Source organism: Apostichopus japonicus, chromosome 19 (genome assembly GCF_037975245.1).
Source record: "Apostichopus japonicus isolate 1M-3 chromosome 19, ASM3797524v1, whole genome shotgun sequence".
In the NCBI taxonomy this organism is placed as follows: Eukaryota; Metazoa; Echinodermata; class Holothuroidea; order Aspidochirotida; family Stichopodidae; genus Apostichopus; species Apostichopus japonicus.
This window is the reverse complement of record NC_092579.1, coordinates 12,873,337-12,895,017: the sequence shown is the minus strand read 5'-3', so window position 1 is coordinate 12,895,017 and position 21,681 is coordinate 12,873,337. Positions and strand designations below refer to the sequence as shown.

The following is a 21,681-nucleotide window of genomic DNA, read 5'->3' as shown; positions in this document are numbered from 1 at the left end:
AATAGTGGTTGAGTGTAGGGGCAGGGAAGGGGAAGGAAGTGGATCTTAGGGCCAACCGCTCAATAGGAAAGATTTCTATACAGACATAATTTTTCATGAAAATTAAAAATTAATGGTCTAACTTTGTTCTGTCTCTTTCCCCCTTACCCTTCTCAACACCTGTGTTGGGGTACTGTTCTACAGGAGACAGCAAGGAAGGTAAGTTTTTATAAGAATTGTCAACAACTGTGACCATCAAAGGGCGGAACGGTGACTTGTTAGAGCATTAGATTACTCTTTTCCACTGTTTTCATGATATAGCCAATAAATATTTTGGCTCAGACTTTCAGAAGTTTTCTTTTACAATATTTCCTGTCAGTTGATGATTTTTCCTGAAACATGCAGGGTTGAGAACCATTCCAAGCAGGTTCCTGGGAAAAGCTCTGTCCTCACATGTATTCACCATGCCAAAAATCCCTTGCCCCTGCCCCCCCCCCTTCCCACTCCTCTTCAAAAGATCGGAAAGAAGATGTCAAAATATAAAACACTGTAAAATACCCCTGTTGTATCAGGAATACAAAGTTTTCCAAAACTGAGTGGGAAATATGCTAGCAAAGACGTGTTCACGAAGTTTAGCAAGGTTTTTAAAACCCTCAGAATAGCCGGTTACAAAGCTTTCAATCTAAAGATCTTGCAACATACCTATTAGCCTCGGCAACCTCGAAACAGTTAGCAGCCAACTCGGTCTCGACCCAGGTGGTGTAGAGGACCTCGTCTCCTCCGCAAAAATGACACTGTCCTGTCCAGCTCCTGGTGGTCAGGCCGTTATTACGGACAGCAGTGAATCCAAAAGTGGGCATTAACCTAGTGTTACTGGCATATCCAAGAACAATTGTGGGTGCTGTGAGTAAGGAAAGAAGGAAATTGTTGATCCTTCAGCAGTGTATATAATTAAAGGGATACATGTCTGAGTTATTGTTGAATTGGTAAGAACTATTAATGAAGATTAAAAAGAAAATAACAAGACTATTTCTACATGTAGGCCTATGTGAAGTAGAGTTAAGGTCTACGAAATAAACAAAACTCTGAGGAAATCTGGACTACCTCACTTTACGAGTGATGTAACCATTAAAAGCAATTGAAAAATATTATAATTTGCATTTATTTGATATATTTATTTCACTCAAGAGATGGCATGGATGAACCTGCGACTAATAGGTACATATGATCGGTCGGACAAACTTCAAATCCTCAATCCCCTGTGACTTGAACGTCTGATTCTACTGCTAAATATAAATTTTCGTCAGATTCGGACCACCTCCTCTTGGATACATAAAAGGAAGTTTCAATTGAGAGTTGCATAATTCTGAGAGAATTAGACCAAGAATTTGTTTGCTGCTTAGGCTTTACGTCAACAATTTGGTCAGAAAACACAATTTCTTGACTTTTTTGAGGTCCTACTCTGCGGATAAGCTCGATGCCCTGTCTAGAGAGATGTAACATCTCACCATCAATTCTTGATTAATCAATGCTATTTATTGTTTGTAACAGCACAGGTTTTACAACAAGTGTCACAGTGTGAAGTACCAAATCAAATGTCCTATCAACGTTTTTCAATTTGCGATTTTTTTTTTTATCTTTTTTTTTATCATAGAGTCATTAAGAATTATAGTTAAACAATAACCTTCACCTTATGGACATTAACGTTGTCTGCAACCTTCCATTAAATAGGTTATTGGAAGAATTATTCTTAAACTAACCTCTTTGAGGTGGGATTTGTCGTTCGATGTAGGTCACATAATCACCAATCAGCATGCCAGAGGCTGTCTTGGTAAGGATGATTTGGTCATTGAACCTATTAAACCAGGTTCCATCAATGTTACAACCAGAAGCTGTCAAGAGGAACAAAAACATTCTTAGGATGGAAAAAGAGAGACCATAAACAAAAAGAAGGATATCCAGTTGGTGAGAAGAAGCATCAACCATTTTCCACTTCTGATATTAAACTAACATATTCTCCTTATAGTATATATGTGTCATTCAGCCACCTACCTATTTTCAGCACTACTTTTCTAATGGGGTAAGAATGTAATGTTATATTACATCCCTCGTGTTTTTTTGTGGACACAGAATGTGTCGGAGTGCAGTCATGGGGAGTATGCTATACATTCATGGTGTGACGTTTAAGACACCCAAGTCAAATTTAGACCCACAATATATATGTTAATGGGGAACAGCCTAGAAAGAATATTCTCAATGAATGTAAAAGTTTGGAACAGCTGTCACGACAACCCTCCTTGACTAAACATGCCTCTTGTGACATTAAAAGGACAACATGCCAGCTATCCAAGTAGAACTTTTGCCTTGTCTAAGTTTCTGCCAGGACACCAAGGTAGATCCGTGGGCGGGATGTGATATTACCGAGATGAAAGGGACTACTTTCTTTCTGCGTAGACTTACTTTCACAGTTTGTTCCCTCGAAGCCAAGCAGACACGTGCAATTGTATTCGTTCACCAAATCATTGCACTGACCACCATTTTGGCATGGGAGACTGGCGCACTCATTAATTTCTGTAAATGTAAGACATATCTTTTTGATGTAAAATTAGAAGCCACATTACAAGTGTAATTTAATATTTCATGACAAAATTATGTTAAATTATGATCATATGTAACATTTGGTTATATGGAATAAACACATACATGAGCAGGCCTACCTATATAGTTCATCTTAACCTTTAATTAAGCTATCAATTAGGAGATTTAAGTAGTACCAGTTAAATGTCAACACATACAGGGGCTTGGAGAGACAGGCCAGTACCCCGGGGCAGTTATGTCACTGGGCTGCCTTTTAGAAGCTTTCTTTTTAAATATTATAAAAGTGAGTATACATTATTCTTTGTTCCATTTCCCCTGCCTGCCCCCCCCCCCCCCTCTTTGTTGACTCTGGATGCCTAATTGTTGACCCAACACTTTATGCTCTTCATAAAATTGGTAAAATCTGTAGTTTCCTCAAGAGACAAACAACTTAGCATCTGGTTCATGCATTCATCTCCTCTCGATTAGATTACTGTAATAGTCTGCTGTTTGGTCTACCAGATCATCAATTGAGCAAATTACAACTTATTCAGAACTCTGGTGCCAGATTGGTCTCACGGTGTGGTCATGTCTCTCACATCACACCTATAATCCTTAACGACCTTCACTGACTCCCTGTTAAACACCTATAATCCTTAACGACCTTCACTGACTCCATGTTAAACTACGCATTGAGTTCAAAGTCAACTTGTTAACTTTTAAGTGTATTCATGTCATCGCTACTAGTTATTTGAGTTGTCTTGTGCAAACCTACACTTCAGCGTGCCGTCTCAGGTCTAGTACAAAGTTATTACTGGTATCACACCCGGTATCCACAAAATCATACGACCAACGTTCTTTTCAATATACTTCGGCTTTTCATTGGAATAGTCTCCCAAAGCATGTCAAATGTGCTCATATGTTAATAACTTTAAACTGTACTCAAGACTCATATGTTTTCATGGTTGTAGTGTATGATACTTTGTGTACATGTTTGTTTAGTGTACAGCGCATCAAGACTTTGTTGTGTGTGTTGCGCTTTATAAGAACTGTATTATTATTTTTATTAACACCAGGGCTGTAGCCATCATTTACCCCCCAACTCCAACTCCAACCACCACCCCCCCCCACCCCCAACTATCAACAGGTGTGTGCACAGGTCTTACTGCCAGATAGGAATGGAAATATTCCAAACAGTTTTACAAAGCAAAAAGGAGCTACTTACCTAATTGGCAAGTGTCCCCAGTAAAGCCAGATGGACACCTACATTGGAAGTCAGTCCCTACGTTTGTACATGTTCCACCATTCAAACAGGGTTGGCTTATACATGCGTTTAAGGCTACGTTGTAAGAAGGAAAAATGAAGACAAAAATTCTTAATAATGAGTATTAAAGATATCTGCAGTACTTTAATTAATCAATTAACTATGGTTTTGATGCAAATTTCAGGAAACTGCCACACAAACTTCATAAACTTTGTCATATGTTTGGGTATTTCAAAAGTTAACGCCGCAAATTTTATGGTTTTTAAAGTATTAAATTTGTCACAAAGTTCAGCACCTGAAGCATGCCTCAAAATTTAATATTCAGCTTCTGAAGCATGCCTCAAAATTTAACATTCAGCTTCTGAAGCATGCCTCAAAATTTAATGTTCAGCTTCTGAGGCATGCCTCAAAATTTAATGTTCAGCTTCTGAAGCATGCCTCAAAATTTAACATTCAGCTTCTGAAGCATGCCTCAAAATTTAATTCCCACATGCCAAGAACATATCAGACTGATACAGATTTCATAAGACTACATCGTAGATGAAATGGTCGTTATATTGTAAAGAAATATTTAATGTATTATTTATCTCTCTCGTAGCATACTCAAAAGCCCCAATTGTTTTCTTTTCTAACTCATCAACTTCAAAATGAACCCAATGATTTGATTTTGATATATCTTAAATGTTCATAACATGTAATGAGTAAAAATCTTATTTCTTTATAAAAGGATAATTTAAAAAAAACAAATTTTTGTTTTCTTCAAAACATTAAATGAACAATATTATATGGGTAACAAAATAATGCACAAACCATCATGCAAGTTAGATAATTAATATAAATTGCCTCTCTGCTCTACACTACTATCTTTACAAACAAAATAAAAACAAAAAGACAAAATCAAGAAATTGCATTTTGCAAAACAAAAGCTTTTGAGTTATGAATATTAGTGTGAAGAAAAATAAGACAGCACTGCAACCGGTATGAAGAAGCAAATATCTGTATAAAAAAAATATATATGAAGTTTTTGGGGAAAGCAGGATAAAAAATGCTGTGAAAGCCATATATCTTGGAGAGACAAGGAACAGGAAAGCACAAAAATGGAAAAAAAAATTGGATGAAAAGTAAAAGCGGTCTTGTACTGGTCAAGTTTTCTGGTATATTGATATCACCCTGGATACCAGTGACTCACATTTCTCTTTGAATATTTAATTAAAAGGAAAAATAAAAATATATGAAAAATTTGCGAGTTTCAAGAGGACGGAAAATTAATTCAAATCTCAAAGTGATATGAAGCATCACTTTCCTTATTTACGTCATGCTACAAACTATTTTTAAATGGCATATACAAGTGACTGGAGAATTGTTAAATATAATTTGCAGATACGTTTGGAGAAAGAAAAGCTAAGTTAACCGAGCCAATTTTAAGAACAAGGCATTTCCCCACAAAACAAAGGTGCTATTAAATCTGTAAAACAAAGCAAGAAGACAAATGCTGGCAAACCATTGGATTTTTTTTTTTTGCCCAGGATAAATAAGTAGCATAAATCAAGAAGGAAAGAAATAGGGTGATGAATCATTGGCAGTTTATTGTCACAAAGTATGACATGAAAATTCAGATATTAACCTGAAGTGGTATTTTTCACTTTGCTGTTCCATCACATCATATTTTAGTATTTAGTATAATATACACATATTTTAATGGGATAATCTAGGCCCCTATTGTTACAAGAATGAAATTTAAACACCTTTCTTTCACTTCTTTTAACCATATTCAATTCCAGTAATGAACATTGTGGTAGACATTAAGTAGCAGACTATGTTTATTCAGGAACCTTATATTCCCCATTAATGATCATGTTCGTTATGAAAAGATTGGGATAAACTTCAATGCAAAAAATTTGGTACCTCTTTAACGACAAAAATGTTTTTCTTTTCCTGCTAATACCAACTATATGAGAAAGATCTTACTTTGGAAACTAAAATGCCAATGAAATATTGCTAACCATAGATGAAATTTGTGATAAAATTTTCACAAATTTTCTGAACGTACTCCTGTTAATGAGATTTAACGTTCCTTCATATACCATTTACATGAGAGAGATCTTACTTTGGGGAACTGGTGTTAGCTATATTCTGATGTGACCATGAGTAATACTTGTCATACAATACAACATCACCTCCATTGTGACCATAATGGTATTGGCCAGTTTAATTTACTAATTTAGTTTTTTTTAGTTTAATTCTTCTTTGCATGGTTTGTACATTTCTTCATTTTCACAGCTTACTTTAAACATTGACTACACAAAAGCCATGAATATGCACTTTCAACTGTAGTATCTCAATATGTTAGGCTTTAATCACTTCTAGCCTAACTACTTTGCCACAAGATGATTTATTGAACCTTTTTAATTTTTTTCCAGCTTGTTTTGGGGTGTGGGGGGAGGGGGAAGATGAGCCGTAGTCAAGTTAGCTATTATTACTCTAGGAATTTGACAGTTTGATCTTTCAGAATGTTTAAATTTCATGTAAAATGCACTTCAATCAATGATGAACTTAAATGAACTCTACTACTAATACTACATGTATATGCAGTGGATAATGCTCTCACATGCATATGCAGTGTGAGTGTATATAATGACATGTAACACACTACATGTAAATGTAACATAGCTTCATTCACAATGCTACCAGTGATCTACTACACTTTACCCAGCACCAAAGCAAGGCAAACAAGTTGAGCTTATATCTACAAAGGCAGCAGCAGCATGCTATATATAAAGCTATGAATATTCACAGATATAGTATCTTACAGTCTTCACAGACCGCGCCAGTAAAGTTGTCAGGACACATGCATTCGAACATATTGACCTGGTCCATGCATGTTCCATTATTCAAGCAGGGTGCAGACATGCATTCATCAATATCTTTGGTGGAAAAAATAGTAGAAAATAGACAGATATTGACAAAACAAACTCCCTATAAATGGCAAAAGGGATCGCTGTTTGTTTGTACTGAAATTAATGAATTTTTGTTTGGTTATTAAAGCAGCATTTTGCGTCCTTTTCTATGATTTTTCTCAACCTCACTGATTCCACTTTGCCATAACGACATACATAACTAGCTAATCTATTTATATTTTACTTCAAATGGTGGCATAAAAGTCGAAAAAATTGCAACTTTCAACTTTGTTGTTCTCCAAGATATTTTCCGTTGGGAACCCAATAAACCTCGCCCATAATATGAATATTTAAACACTACGAACGTCATTGACAGATACGTAATATAACACCACGCTTGATTTGTGTACAGTCTATATGGCAGTTGTACCAGGGAGTTGCATAACAACTCCCTGGTACAACCAACGCGAAGTCTTGAATCTATTTTTAGCAACGGCTCATAACTAAACCTGCATCTCTGATTGGTTGAATTCAAACTAGTGGGTTTGGCGGAATTGTATGCGATTAATTTTAACTGTGAAATTTGTCGAGGACACTCTTCTCATTTATCGACATAAATCGTTAATTACTCGCTAATTAACGCTCTTGGCAGGGTGAAACTTGGATGGTATCTTAGATTGCTGTTTTATGATTGATACATGTAAAAAAATCGATGCACATGTTAAAAAAGTGGAAAAAAGCGACCCAACGCAAAATGCTGCTTTAAATGAAACAAAATGTGCACAACATCAATGCCCTACAAGTGCTTCTGATATGATGAAAGGATTTAGTAATAAAGTAAGAACTTAATTTACTGATATTTTATAAAGTTGGCAGTAAAATGTACTAGTAAGAAAACCAGTCTTACTTTATATATAGTATTACAAAGATATTATATTATATAAATTTATATTATAAAATAAGTTGAGCATATTTGAAGAGATTCCACTCTGAAGCTCCTTGTCATCAATGTTAAATCTTTTTTGTCTGACAAACAATTTGACACAAGTGTGCATGAGTTTGTAAATATGAATGTGTTATCAAATGTTTTTAAATGTCTTTTTAGAAAATGTAAAATTTCAACACCATTTCTCTATCAGCATAATGGCTTGACTATGTTTAAACATGTGCTTCCAATACTATCAAAATATCGTATTGCTAATTGTCTTTTTTCTCATTATCGAAAGTGAAATAAGTTTTCAATGAGTGAAATAAGAAAGTGAAATAAGTTTTCTATCTATTTGTCACACCTAACCTTCTTTTGAGCTAAAAATATGTTACATAAATTGATTTATTTTCGTAATAATCATAATATCATATGGGGAAAAGGATTCGAAGGTTAATTAACTCTCTTAGGTTAATTAGGTTAATTAACAGATTACTGACCTGTTTGACACTCAGTACCCTCAAACCCAGGAGCGCAGTCACAAATGTAGCTTGCTTCAAGGTTAATGCAAGTTGCGCCATTCAGACAGGGATCACTGGCACACTCATCTATGTCTATGGAAAAGTGAAGCGAACGAATTAATCATTTCACCGTCCTCTAACCACATTTATATGGGGGCACATGAGAGTTGTGCGAATGAAAGAAGAAGAAAAAAGACGCAAAATACCTCCAAAAACGACTGGAAATCCCAAACATGTGAAGACAACCACAAACTTGCTTCCAAATTCCAAATGAAAATCTTGCCCCATCCTCGTCCATGCACCAAGTAAAATTCTTCAGTTGTAAAGGCATCACCATTTAAAGCAACATTGATTACACTTTACATTACTTAATTAGAACCACAAGCCTCAATTACATTTCACACCAGATTTAACAGGACATGAGGCCCTGTGTAGTACAATATTTCTCACGAAAAAATACAACCCGGTTCCCGAAAATGTATAGACGACAATAAACCAACATCCAAGCTAGATTTTGCTACACAGTCTAGACGTGAAAACATAGTATACTTGTTATGAAGGTGTGGAAGAAAGGTCAGTAGTTTAAATGTTAGTATTCAGTTATTTTGAAAAGTCCAGCAGATTTTCTTGAGGTGAAGTAGAAAAAAAAAAAACTTGTCACAGAAAACAAAGATTGCCAGCTTTTCTCCACACTGGCCCGATATGCGATTTTTGTGGAGCCTGTGGCCCTGAGGGAAGTGCTCTGTTTTTAGCTGTCAATGTTACGTACAAAGGACAGAATAAACAAATGGTGTCTGCATTTAGCCATTTTTGGCTACCAACCTTAAGTTGGTATGCACAGCCTTACTCTAGGCACTGATGAATGCACACTTATGTTGTATGTATACATATATTGTATGTGTGTATGCCACTGTAGTATGGCTGTCTAGTCCAGACAACACCATTCATTATCACTATATACAGGGTTTTCTTCTTAAACAGAATCAAGCACTTTCGGAGGTGTATAACCAAATTCTTACGTCAATATATATATATATATATATATATTTATACATATGTATGTCGCTTTGCCTTTACAACCATGCCGACATCTTCTCTATAAAATAGTTTCAATTCCTGCTACTCCTTGTCACTTTCGGTGATCATGCACTGAAGAAGAGCTAGTTTTGCTCGAAAGGTCGGGGGTTTGATTCCTACCTTCCACTGATGAGTCCCAAAAGGACTAAACCAGTCGTGAAGTGGAATTTTCTGGTATGTTGATCTTTATATATATCTATATTTGATACAGTATGCACAGTACCATACACTGTAAGCATAGTTCCTCGCATAAACACCCTCACAGGTCAATACGTAGTACTAAAGCTAGTTCCTCAAAGTATATAAAAAAGAATGTAATGAAGCTAATTTGATAGCATGAGCAGAATGTTTTCTGTTTAATAGTAAATGTTTCAAAAATGGGCTTACCGTCCTGACACATGGTTCCAGTAAATCCAATTTCACACAGGCATGCGTATGCATTGACAAGGTTGATACAGGTAGCTCCATTTAAACAAGGGCTGCTGTCGCAGAAATTGATTTCTGTAGTGAAATGTTAACATTGGAGATCAATTTCAAATGTGGCTGGAACAAAAGGTTTTGAAGAAATATTCTATCTGGGATTTTTACTTTTAACCAAATTTATGTATATAGCTCTACTTAAACATCACATAAATTATAATAATGCTGACAATTATTAGCCCTGAAGATTAGGGGATCACAACAAAAAAACTGTTTTCCAAAACCTAGCTTTTCGGACTGCTGGGTTGAATCATTAAAGTAGAGATGTTTGGAAAATGAAAACGACTGGAACTGAGCAAGCTTACGTGTCTCACAGTTGACTCCTGTGAATCCTGGGATACAGTCGCAAGTATAGAGGTTAATCAAATTGTTACAGGTGGCACCGTTCAGACAGGGAGAGCTTGCACACTCGTCTATGTCTGTAAGTATCAAGAAATGGCAATTTTATTAATAACCCGCAATCCCCCCTCAAGAAAAGACACAAAATCATACTAATATTCATATGTATGTAGATAACATTATTGAACATAATCAAAGAGAAAAAATTGAAAATATGGACTATTTAAATTAAAAACAAAACAATTAAGAAATAGAAAATGGGAGTGAAATATTTAAAAACTTACTATGAACTATTAAAATGTGAAGAAGAAAAAAGAAGGTATAACTATAATAACAAAGAAAAATTAAGAAGAAGACCACACCTTGTGAACACAATGGGCCCATGAAGCCAGGTGCGCACATGCACATGACATCATTGATCAAGTCTACGCACGTTGCACCATTCAAACAAGGCATGGATGCACATTCGTCTGTATCTGTCAGTTGAAAAAGAGACAAAAAATATCTTTCATTCTAGAGTGACTGAAAGACAGATAGAATATTGACATCTTCATCAAAATATCAGAAACTATGAGCAACGATGCCATGCTCAAATCACAGTACATCGTTACCATAGAGACGATACAAGTCCTGGGTGTTATTTAAAGAAGGTTCCGGCTAAAGAAAACAAAAAACTGATATCTTTCCTGACGTTCCAAACCGAGCCTCAGATTACAATTTACGGAAGAAATGAAGGGACAGCTGCCGCAAATTACATCAAAACTCTGCAGTTAAAGCTTCAATTGTAATGTGCACGAATGCTAGCAAAAAGTGCTTTGATTACCTGTGACTTGTTTTGATACAACTATCGGATAGAATGGTTCAAATAAAATACGAAAAAGACAAAATAAAGTACAGTACGACTCTCCTTTTTTGTTTTTCACTACCAACGCTATAAACTAAACTAATCCTTACAAAATTTGTCTTCAAAAAAAAGAAAGAAAAAAAAAGAACTTTTTACAGAATTTTACAGAATCAGGCATCACTACGTGGTCATTAAATTAAAGGTTTATGCAAGTGAAAGTTGAATTTGTATCCATAATTATATTAATGGGTGAGGTGGGAGCACAGTGGGAGGCAAGATGGGGGAATGGCTTAGGGTAGATGTTGAGTTAGTTTATGTCACATAAATAAGGTATATATCACAGATTTTTCTACGCAATTTAGAAATCAAAACAAATTAAGTAAATACAGTCCCTAACAAAAGAAATTATTTTTCTTCTATGAAAAGTAAAAGTATAAGATTTTTAGTCCTTAAAGTTAATGCAACATTTTCTGTTCACATGTACATGGTTATTATACACATATATTTGTTGTCTACATATCAAGCTACTTGATAATACATTAATATCTAAGTACCAGAAGAAATATTGATCAACAGCAGAAATATTTTCAAAACAAACAAAACAAAACAAAAGCAGGTATTCATACAGAACATAACAAGCATACATAGGCTATTAGAGAAACTGCATCATTATTTAACCAACATTAACTTTACTGCTGACATTTTGCTGAGGTTTTTTTCAATATGATTCTTTCTAAAACCACGTCAGTAAATATCTCGCAAAGTCTAGCATCCTGAAATATATGTCAGAGGTTTCAAAAGAGCTCTGTTTGGATCCTCCATCCTCATCCATACTGTTATATGCAATATGTTAATTATATGTTAATTTTCAGGATGAAGGGGGACAGGGATGGGGAATTACTTGTAAGGCAGCAGTGAAGCGCTCATAGTCCTCTCAGTAAAAATGATGATTGATTTTAAAATCAGAATAAAGGTCATTTTATATTAACTGTGGATGTCTATATATATGCTGATAAATGTACTTATAAAACTAATCATTTATGTTATTTTTTGGGACGCATATTCAAAACGTAGTATTCTACTGAAATGTTATTGTTTGGTTATAAAACTATTAATGCAAGTTACATCAATGCATCTTTTGCAAAGTACACTTTATATTGCTACTACAATATAACCGACTACTAATACTATATTGCTGTTAGTGGCGGCAGTATAGCTGAAGGAATTTATTACTACATTGTACTTTGTGTCTACTATGTAACAAATAATCTATATATAATCTATATATTATATATCTATATATTATATATATATATCTATATATAGATCTATATGTATATATCTATACATATCTATGTATTATATATCTATATATTATCTATCTTATCTATATATTACATATATATCTATATATATATATTTGTATCTATATATTATATATATATCTACTTATCTCTATATATATCTATATCTATATATATCATCCTTATCTGTTAGTGTTATAGAGCTCACAGTTGACCTGCGGTTATACCTACTAAATATTTGAGTTTAATGTTCTGAAAACTTGGTCCCCCCTCTGTCTGAGTAAAAAAAATTCTCTGAATTAAATACCCAAAATAAAAAAATTAAATAATGAGGACTATTTGATTCCTTATGGTGATGCATAAATTTGGGCTATTAAATTGAAGACCAGTACCCCAAACATCCTCCCCTTTTATCTTTCAAGATTCAGCTTTAAGGAGCAAGAAGCTGTAGCCGTAGAGTACAGCTATTAAATATGAAATACGTGAATATTCATTAGAGAGGTCCATGATGAGGTCATTAGATAACGAGGTCAATGATGCGGCAATGTTTACTGCAGCCACTACTTGGGTAAAACATGCTATAATATGATCAATAGATATTCCATGAAATTTGTCTCATCACAGACTTGTGCAGTTTGTGTAAATATTCGGGTAGAATTCCCTTGCAAGGAGTACTGGTATGTGTATAATGACCTAATCATGCATTAGCTGGGTAGCTCCACAGTACCCTGCCCTCTCTGAGTGTCGATGTGGGTAAAATCCAAGTACTCATAGAGCAAGTACCTAAATTTTCTTTCAGTCAGTTCACATGTTATAAACATGAACATGAAATATCCATCGATGAGGTGAATGATGGGTTCATTAATAATGTTCATTAATTATGTGAAATTAAAGGGTCACATTTAAATGGACAAGGTTTTAAAGAACAATTAATGTTAAATCAGGATAGTTAAATGTTTCTACTTGTTATACATTTAATAAGATAACTTTTCTAAAATTCTACAGTTAAACAGTTATTTCAAGTTTTAAACACCTCGGTAAGGATAATTTCAGGGATAAAGTAATATAGGGAACTCGATCTAATTCTAAAATCTAAGGGAAAAAAAAAAAAATTTCAGGGAATAATATCAATTTAGTTTTGACTTTCATATCAACAATCTCGTTCAAAAGTTGTCCCTATCTCACAGAGTGCATTATAAAACTTCTGCACTATTTGTTGTCGTTGTGACTTTTCTGTTTTTTGAGAAATACAGCACGATACTGCCATTTCTTTTCTTTCTGTTTGGCATTTTTGACAAAAATAAATGAATTATTCCCTGTATTTAATATGTTAGGCTGTCTCCTTGCAGAAATTTGCATTATTTGCGATACTAACAGATCTAAAAACTAACCTACTAAAATCTCATAACGTTCTTCCAAGCCTGATCAACACTGTGGTACAAATAATCTTTTAAAAAGGAATAGTGGTAAAAATTAATAAATTAATGTCAGTTTTAATTGGCCTGTTAGCTTCCAGCTGTCTTATGTACTATCTGTACCAACTGTGAAAAAATAGTAGTGCCATGACTTCTTCCCAACTAGCAAACCCCATCCTCCGCATCCCCCCACCCACCCAAATAACGGGCAAAGATAGATATGTACTGAACAGATGCTAAACCTTTCGTTTTGCCATTTGAATCAAATTATCCTCAGTGACGGATTAACCTAGTAGCAAAAGTAATATGTGCTACAGGCCCCGCACCAGCTTAATCCGGCCCTGACTAACCTTAGTGTCTCAAGCTTCATCTTTCCAGCCAGCCCTAAAATCTCAATAAATGGATGGTGTTATGCATCTTTGAAGTTGAAATTTTTTTTTCCTTCTTACTAAACATGACTGCCATGCCATTTCAAGTTTTGTTTGTTTGCTACGGTGCACTAGCATGGCGTGGCACAGTTAGAGACATAGGCAAAGCATGGTACGCTGGGATACCATGTATACGTACAGGCTCTGTATGCTAAAGTATATCTATGCTTCCCTTCTGCATGGGCACAGCCTAGCCATATTAATAATAATGTTACTAATAGTCGGGATCTGAGCACTACTATCTACTCTCCATCACTGGAATACTTACTCGAAGTACCGTTCCGGTCTTGAGAAGAAAATGTCAAACAATAATTTATACACAAACAAAATACATAAAAAAAACAAAGCACATTTAAGAAATGGTGAAGCACAGCGATCTCACACAAAGCACCGCAAAAGAAAAAAAACCTTAAAATTTGCTGCCCTTCTTTTGGCAATTAGACAATATAATGTAATTAACAAATACTACATAAGATCAGTATGGAATTGTTACGGGATGTTTGAAACTTAATCAGGCCTCAAAATTGAGGCTATTTTACTGGCTACATGCCAGAGGATTTTGACATTTGTAGGTAGAAACAAAAAGACAATTGCATTTTTCTCTGACAGTGCAAAAGTGTATAATTTGATTTTAGCCAGTAGATTTTTTGTTTGTTTTTATTCACAGGCTTAAATTGTGAAATTCTAGGCTAGACTTGATTTTTTTACTAAATCTGTAAGAGAAAATTGGCAGACATTTGCACTTGTTTGAAGACACCATTCCAGGCTAATGGGAATCAAAATAAGCTCAATTGCAATGTCTGAACATCAACAAACTTTCAAAGTTTGGTGAAAAAAATATTGCAAGCATTGTGTGAGAACACTTGTGGTAGAAAGGACCACTTTACAAGAATGAGGTATTAAAGGGTGTGAAGACTCGCGCAAAAAGAAACGTCTAATGCCCGTAATCTGACCTAGTTTCAAATGAGGTGTAACAGAACTGTTAGACACCACCATCGATCCCACAAAATACACACACACAGCTTGCTACCATCAGTAATAAGACACTAGTGTATAGTCAGTACATACAGCTGCGGTCAATACCCACAGCACAGTGTATAAACGATACAGCGATGGACATCTCAGGTCCAGCTAAAGGGTTACAAAGGGAAACACGACAAAAGCAAACACAATTCTGCAGAGCAGGGACCTTTTCGTTTAGGACGGGATGTGGACAGTAACAACCTAGTGAGCTCACACTCATTTGAGGTGAGGAATTAAGTTGGTCAGAACATACAATTAAAACCCTCTCACAGGTGTAAGAAATACCCAAAGACGATGATTAATCGCTACTCTATTTAGACCTACATGCAACCTTTCATGTGCCTCCAAACCTTATCAATATTCCTAGGATGTAATTATGGTATAAACCTAAAAATTGCTGTAGGGCAAGTTATCATGTAAATCACGTAAATATATAAAGTCTAACATTTTATGCCGTAGCAAGTTTGCAAGTTAACACTGCAGCCCTGAGAGAAGGAGAGCCGCAGAAAGAAAGTGTTGAAATACAGAGACCCGGCCAGCTGTCAAACCTATAAGTGAATATGCTCAAACTGTCTAGTTCAAATATATTCTTCTATTAAATCTAATATTTGAAAAACATGTTGGAAATATCTCAAACTTTTTCTTCACAATAATGAAAAAAAAAATTGGGAGGGGTGGGGGGGGGACAAACTGAAACAAAAAAAGGAAATATTTATAGAAACTGGTTCAGATGTGGCATTTTGTTTGGGATTACAACGCTCTTTCTGGAGTATCACCTAGTCACTGCTCGAGGCATGTGCATGGAGGTAACCGATTCTCAGGTACTGTGACTTCTACGCCAGTGGACACAATTTGTTACAAAGATTTAACCGTTTCCTTTAATTACCCCGGTCCTTAAGATAGCCCCCACCCCCCCAAAGGCAGACACCTTCTGTTCTTCTCTGCTATGCAATGAGCACTTACCAATGGAGCAATTATCTCCACTGTACCCCGGTTCACACGTACAGGTGAAGCCATTGACCATGTCAGTGCAAGTCCCTCCATTCAGACATGGGGAAGAGAGACACTCGTTGGTATCTAATAAAACACAAAGGACACCATGAGCAATTACGGTTGATCAATGATAATATCAAGATTAATAATATACTCCCAGATGATGGTTTCACATCCTCCAGGAAACATTTCAAGTTTAGAGAATCTTCTAGATTGGTTCAAAATCATAATTGGATACTGTTCCTTTGTTTTATTTCACCAGCAGTTACTATATTAGGGTAAACTTTTATGTTAAAATTATAAACCATGAAATGGAAATGTTTAAAATAGGTGCATCTCTCATTCTTGGCTCAGTTGACGGTTACTCGTTCTCCTATTTCCTCTTACTGAATCGCACCCGAGGAGAAAAGTTGAGGACAGAAAAAAAATATAAAAAAATAAAAAGAAATAATAATAAAAAGAAAAAAAAAGAAGAGGACATTAAATTTGTTTGGAACGAGAAAATAAGAATACAGAAAAGGACAATTGAAGAGAAAGTACCATTTCCACAGTTGACACCTTCAAATCCATCAACGCACATACAAACGTAGCCATTAATCCGATTCGAACATGTTGCTCCATTCATGCACGGATCGCTTCGACATTCATCAGTATCTGACAGAGAAACAAGATCAATCACAATGTTTATTTGGCGGTTAGTTTAACTTCACTGGTCTGCTGAAAAGAGTGTTAAAATCTGGGGGAGGGAAGGGAGCACAAACTGTAAAGAGGGTAGTAATGACGGAAAACTTTAATTTGGGGTGATAAAACCAAACGTTACCTCAAAAAGTTCCGGACAAAATGTATCCCCAACATTTTCTGTACCTGAACTTCCAGAATTACAATGTCATTTGGACAAAAGAAGTCTTACAGCTACAATTTGAAATGACATTATTTTTCAACAACTTTTCCACAATACTAGTAGGGGACTTTTTTTAAAAATGACAAAAATGATCATTTTTAATTATCAAACATGAAAAATGATTTTTTCTTCTTATTAGCGAGAAGGGTTGGTAATAATTTATCAAGAGCCACACTTTTGAAGATTTTTGATAAATACAATTTTTTTTTAAAATTCACCATATTTTTTTCCCCCTCCCCCCTCTCCAAATGAAACTCACCATTCATACAGAATACACCAACAAACCCTGCAGTACAATTGCAGACAAAGCCATTAACCATATCAATGCATGTGCCATTGTTTGCACATGGGTCACTGTCGCATTCGTTTATATCTGTATGGAGAAAAAACATTACAAAATGCTGTATATATATTACGTCAAACACTTTAAAATGTGCTAATATTGTAACTTATCCTTCAACTGTTTCATTTAAAGAGTGTGAAGACTTGCGCAGAAAGAAACAATGCAGGTAATCTGACCTAGTTTCGAATGAGGTGTAACGGAAGTGTTAGACACCACTATTGATCCCAGAAAATACGCACACAGCTTGCTACCTTCGGTAATTAGACTGGTCAGTACATACAGCTGCGGTCAATACCCACAGCACAGTGTTCAAACGATACATCTCAGGTCCAGCTTAAGATAGCAAGGTATCACGTTTCATTACTGTTTGCATTTTGTAGCGGCAAGCAGAAAACTTCACTTGCAAGCAACAGAAAGTTAACTTTTTTAGAGCGCGGCACACGGTTTGGGACGAGTCTTCAATGCCTTTAAACCAACACGAGCAATAAGAAGCATCCCAGAGGTCTTGGGTAGCAAGCTAAACTTATTCTGTGGCTAAAAGGTTATAGAATCCAACCACATGCCTCCTTCCATTTAAGAAAAACATTTTTAAATTTCAAAACAAGTACAAGGTTTTGCTGTTAGACTTTTGTCTTCTATTTTTTTTCTTTTCAAAACTGTTGAAAACAAATATGAGCACAAACTTTATATTTACTAGTAGATTTTTAATTTGAGATGGATTGCTCAAAATTCAAAAAGGCCTATTAAAATCAAATAAAGGGCTCCACTGTAGCAAAGTGGATAATGGAAGAATGAATAGATTCAAGAGGAACTGAAAATGTCACCATGGAAATTGAGAATCAGACCCTGAATCCGACACACTTGTTTTACAAATTGAATTAAAAGTGAGAAGGGAGCTGATGTTGATGATATGGACACAGGGAATCTTAATGGCCACCGAAGAAATTGGGTCATTTGTTGAATAATAACATACTAAAAGTCAAATTGTGTTAATGGCTCCTAGCACAACTCTGCAACGAAACAAACCAGATTTTCAATGCAAGCTCATCTCTCCCTTCCACCAGAATAAAGTCATAAACGGAAAGCCTTGGCCCATGACACTTAGCTTTGGTTGAGTAATGACTTTAAGCAATTCATATCAGTCTCAATTTGAAATATTAAAAAAAAAAAAATAAGTTCTGGGCCTATAAAACATCACTGGGAACAACTACTACTTCTGTAATGAATTTTACAAGGAAAGTCGACTTCCATGTATGGAAATGAAGAATTGGTCGACGATGGTCAATCTTTAGGTGACATATTGTTTATTGCAGATTTGGCATACAGCGCCTTGGCAAATCTGGCCACCTTTAAACTTAATCCACATCTTACTTTCTGCACAGTTTACTCCAGTGTATCCAGGGGCGCAGTTACACATATATTGTAAAGTTCCTTCGACACAAGAAGCACCATTCTGACAAGGATCGCTGGCACATTCCAAGGTATCTGTCAAGACGTAGGAAAGGTGACCACACTTAATTTGCATTTTGGCATAATTAATTTATAACAAGAAAAGGAGATTAATAATAGTCGCGTGATATGAACATAATTATTAGAACAAAATCGATTCAAAATGAAATCATGTTAAGAAAAGTCTTATTTAATCCACTTTAAGCAAGAAATTTTCAAGGTTGAAGATTGTAAGATTCCCCAACCCCCCCCTGCCCCCAAAATGGTCAAGTATCCTTTCATACTACCCTACTCCAATATGGTATCCTTCCATACTCCCCTTCTCATATGTTCCATACTCCCCTTCTCATATGCTTCCATACTCCCCTTCTCATATGCTTCCATACTCCCCTACATGATATGTGTACAGCCAAGAGTGAAGACAGAATATTATCCAGAAGAATATTATCCAGACATCTAGTAACAACACTACATTTAAAATCTATATGAATTAGAATGATTGGAATCCAATCAGTAGACACCATAAATTGACAATATCTGAGTGACATTTAAAATAAATTTGGGTGGGGGGGGAGGGGGGATTTATAACAGTCTGATGGATGCAATGGTATAAAATATCACAGTGTATCAGAATGGTACATGATTGTACACAAATACCAAGAATAGTTCATACATGTTATCCTCAGTGTTATCCCAAATATGATACGAAAAATATGGGGCAATGTGGAAAGGTTTCTGTAATGGAAGGAAACTTGTTACTCAAAAATGGCAAAAAGCTGTCAAAAATGAAAATGAAATCCAATTTGTCCATGATTGATTAGTTTTCATTTCTTTACACATGAAGGGAGTTTGTTAGAGCTCTATTAAACTTAAATTACCATTTTCATCAACAAACATGGTTTTAACTTTGAAATGAGCTGAGTAACAATCGATAACTGATTGTAAGATTAATGTGATGAAATATATCTGATTATGAGTTATCAATTTCAGAGTTATTAAAAGATCATGAGTCATTGCCCTCCAAATATGCTGGAAAGCTGGATAATGGTCACCCACAATTCTTTCAACAGGCTCTTTACCCGACTCTTAATTACAAAGGAATTTATCCACACTGAGACACTAAATTATCTGTTAAGATATTTTGAGACTAATTTGGAAAACCAGAGCCCACTCTAGAAATGTACATGAAAAACATTTAAATTCACCTGCCAAAATTTCAATTCCTACTACTCCTTGTCACTTTCGGTGATCATGCACTGGAGAAGAGCTAGTTTTGCTCAAAAGCTCTGCAAATACCAAGCATTGGCTGTTTTACTTTTTCTTTGGGAGGGGGGGGGGGGGAGGTTAATTGGATGTCATAGTCTTTCTGTATTGCAACATTCTGTTTTCAAAGGTACATAAAACACTTCATATAGCCATGGAGTCTGGATTATAATTGTTACAGAACTGTCGTTAATACTTGAATATCACTTGCAGTATCGCAATACCAACACATTACTGTTGAAACAACCAGAGCTCTTTTGCGACATAAATCTGCTAGACTTCAACTATTTCAAACTGCCAAACATCAAGGGGAAGGCAGCATTAACCGTCTTTTGTTTCACAAGACAGCAACTCACTGTATGAAACGTTCCTCATAAATCGAGATAGTGATGAACTTATCGTTTGATTTCTGAATGTGGTTCTTACGTTACCACACTGTATGCTGACCGGGAAAGAGAGGAAAATCATAGCAGGTCATTAGCCCAAGAAATTGTGAAATACTCCTCTTAACAAACTTACCATTTTGGCACATGGTACCTTCAAAGCCAGTACCAGTGCAGTTACATTCGAATCCATTTTCTAGATCGGTACAACTGCCACCGTTCATACAAGGGTCACTGATACACTCGTTGATGTCTACAGGGACCAAAGACACAACATGAAATATAGGACAAGAACCAAAAAAAAAAAAAAAACCCACAAAACAAAACACAAATGACCTCTACATACAGTGTGGTTTTCTACTTATGCCGACTGGTACAAGTTATAGCACGAAAGTTCAGCATAGAATGCTCTTTCCAACAAAATACATCGTTCGCAAACGAATTCTGTTCCTTTTTTTTTGAAAAAGTGCTTTATCATGTGGTATTTCAAATTTACCTTAATTGTTGTTCTTTTGTTTTGTTTTCTGTTTTTTTTTTAAACTTTAGAAGCAAAGTTTTGTAACTACATGTCTGAAACCTTTTTTTAATTTCTTTGTCAAATTCTAACGTCCGAAAAAGACAAAACAACGAGGTCAGAAGTGTTTAACCGCAAATTTCGGAAGGGCTTGTTAGTTTTAAGGTGGTATAAAAGTACTGGATGGATCAGATTTAGATATAGATTAGTTAGATTTCCTAAAATCTACAATCATGCAAGATGAATATGATAGTACTAATATCAGTAGTATGTGATGAAAAATGGGTGAATATGAACAACTTTATAAAACATGAATGGTTCATTAAATTTCCCTGGAATAAGAAGGGAAAAAGAGTCAAAAACATTTTTATAAAGTCGGTGTAGCAATGTGAAAAAAAATGATACAAGAGATGCAGGTATCATCATTATATTGATATTCCTCTGTATTAAACATGCCTTGTAGGTTAAGGTGTTTAAAGAGGTTATGAAATGGAATTTGTCATCGTATTCTGTACACTCGTAGCTTTCAAATAATATCAAATAATGGATTTGTGGATACAGGATTTCTTGGAGAGGGCCCAGGAGAAAGTAATTAAAGTAAGGAATCCCCATACACCAAGCATACAGAAATTGTCCCTATGTATCTTTTTTTTCTTTTAAGCCAAATTATGTTTGTTGCTAATTTTGCTAGGCAGGCTAAGAATTAATTCTGGCCTCCCATCTGGATCTTGCCCCACAATGTATAAATATCCTATCTATACG

At 35.3% G+C, this 21,681-nt stretch overlaps 1 protein-coding gene across 9 annotated transcripts in view; it reads right to left on the bottom strand.

The window, feature by feature from the left end:
* Nucleotides 1–21,681, bottom strand: part of LOC139960694 (uncharacterized) — a 65,934-nt gene that overhangs the window by 4,759 nt on the left and 39,494 nt on the right. For 8 of the 9 annotated variants that reach the window (XM_071959257.1, XM_071959261.1, XM_071959266.1 and 5 more), the window contains 14 exons: nucleotides 20,542–20,658; nucleotides 18,682–18,795; nucleotides 17,227–17,340; nucleotides 16,607–16,720; nucleotides 16,037–16,150; nucleotides 10,422–10,535; nucleotides 10,026–10,139; nucleotides 9,628–9,741; nucleotides 8,143–8,256; nucleotides 6,631–6,744; nucleotides 3,782–3,895; nucleotides 2,440–2,550; nucleotides 1,740–1,871; nucleotides 682–880 (listed from right to left, as the gene is read on the bottom strand). In XM_071959257.1, coding sequence (XP_071815358.1) covers nucleotides 682–880; nucleotides 1,740–1,871; nucleotides 2,440–2,550; nucleotides 3,782–3,895; nucleotides 6,631–6,744; nucleotides 8,143–8,256; nucleotides 9,628–9,741; nucleotides 10,026–10,139; nucleotides 10,422–10,535; nucleotides 16,037–16,150; nucleotides 16,607–16,720; nucleotides 17,227–17,340; nucleotides 18,682–18,795; nucleotides 20,542–20,658 — 1,699 coding nt within the window. The remainder of the gene's footprint in view (nucleotides 1–681; nucleotides 881–1,739; nucleotides 1,872–2,439; nucleotides 2,551–3,781; nucleotides 3,896–6,630; nucleotides 6,745–8,142; nucleotides 8,257–9,627; nucleotides 9,742–10,025; nucleotides 10,140–10,421; nucleotides 10,536–16,036; nucleotides 16,151–16,606; nucleotides 16,721–17,226; nucleotides 17,341–18,681; nucleotides 18,796–20,541; nucleotides 20,659–21,681) is intronic. The other variant, XM_071959260.1, reaches the window with a different exon arrangement.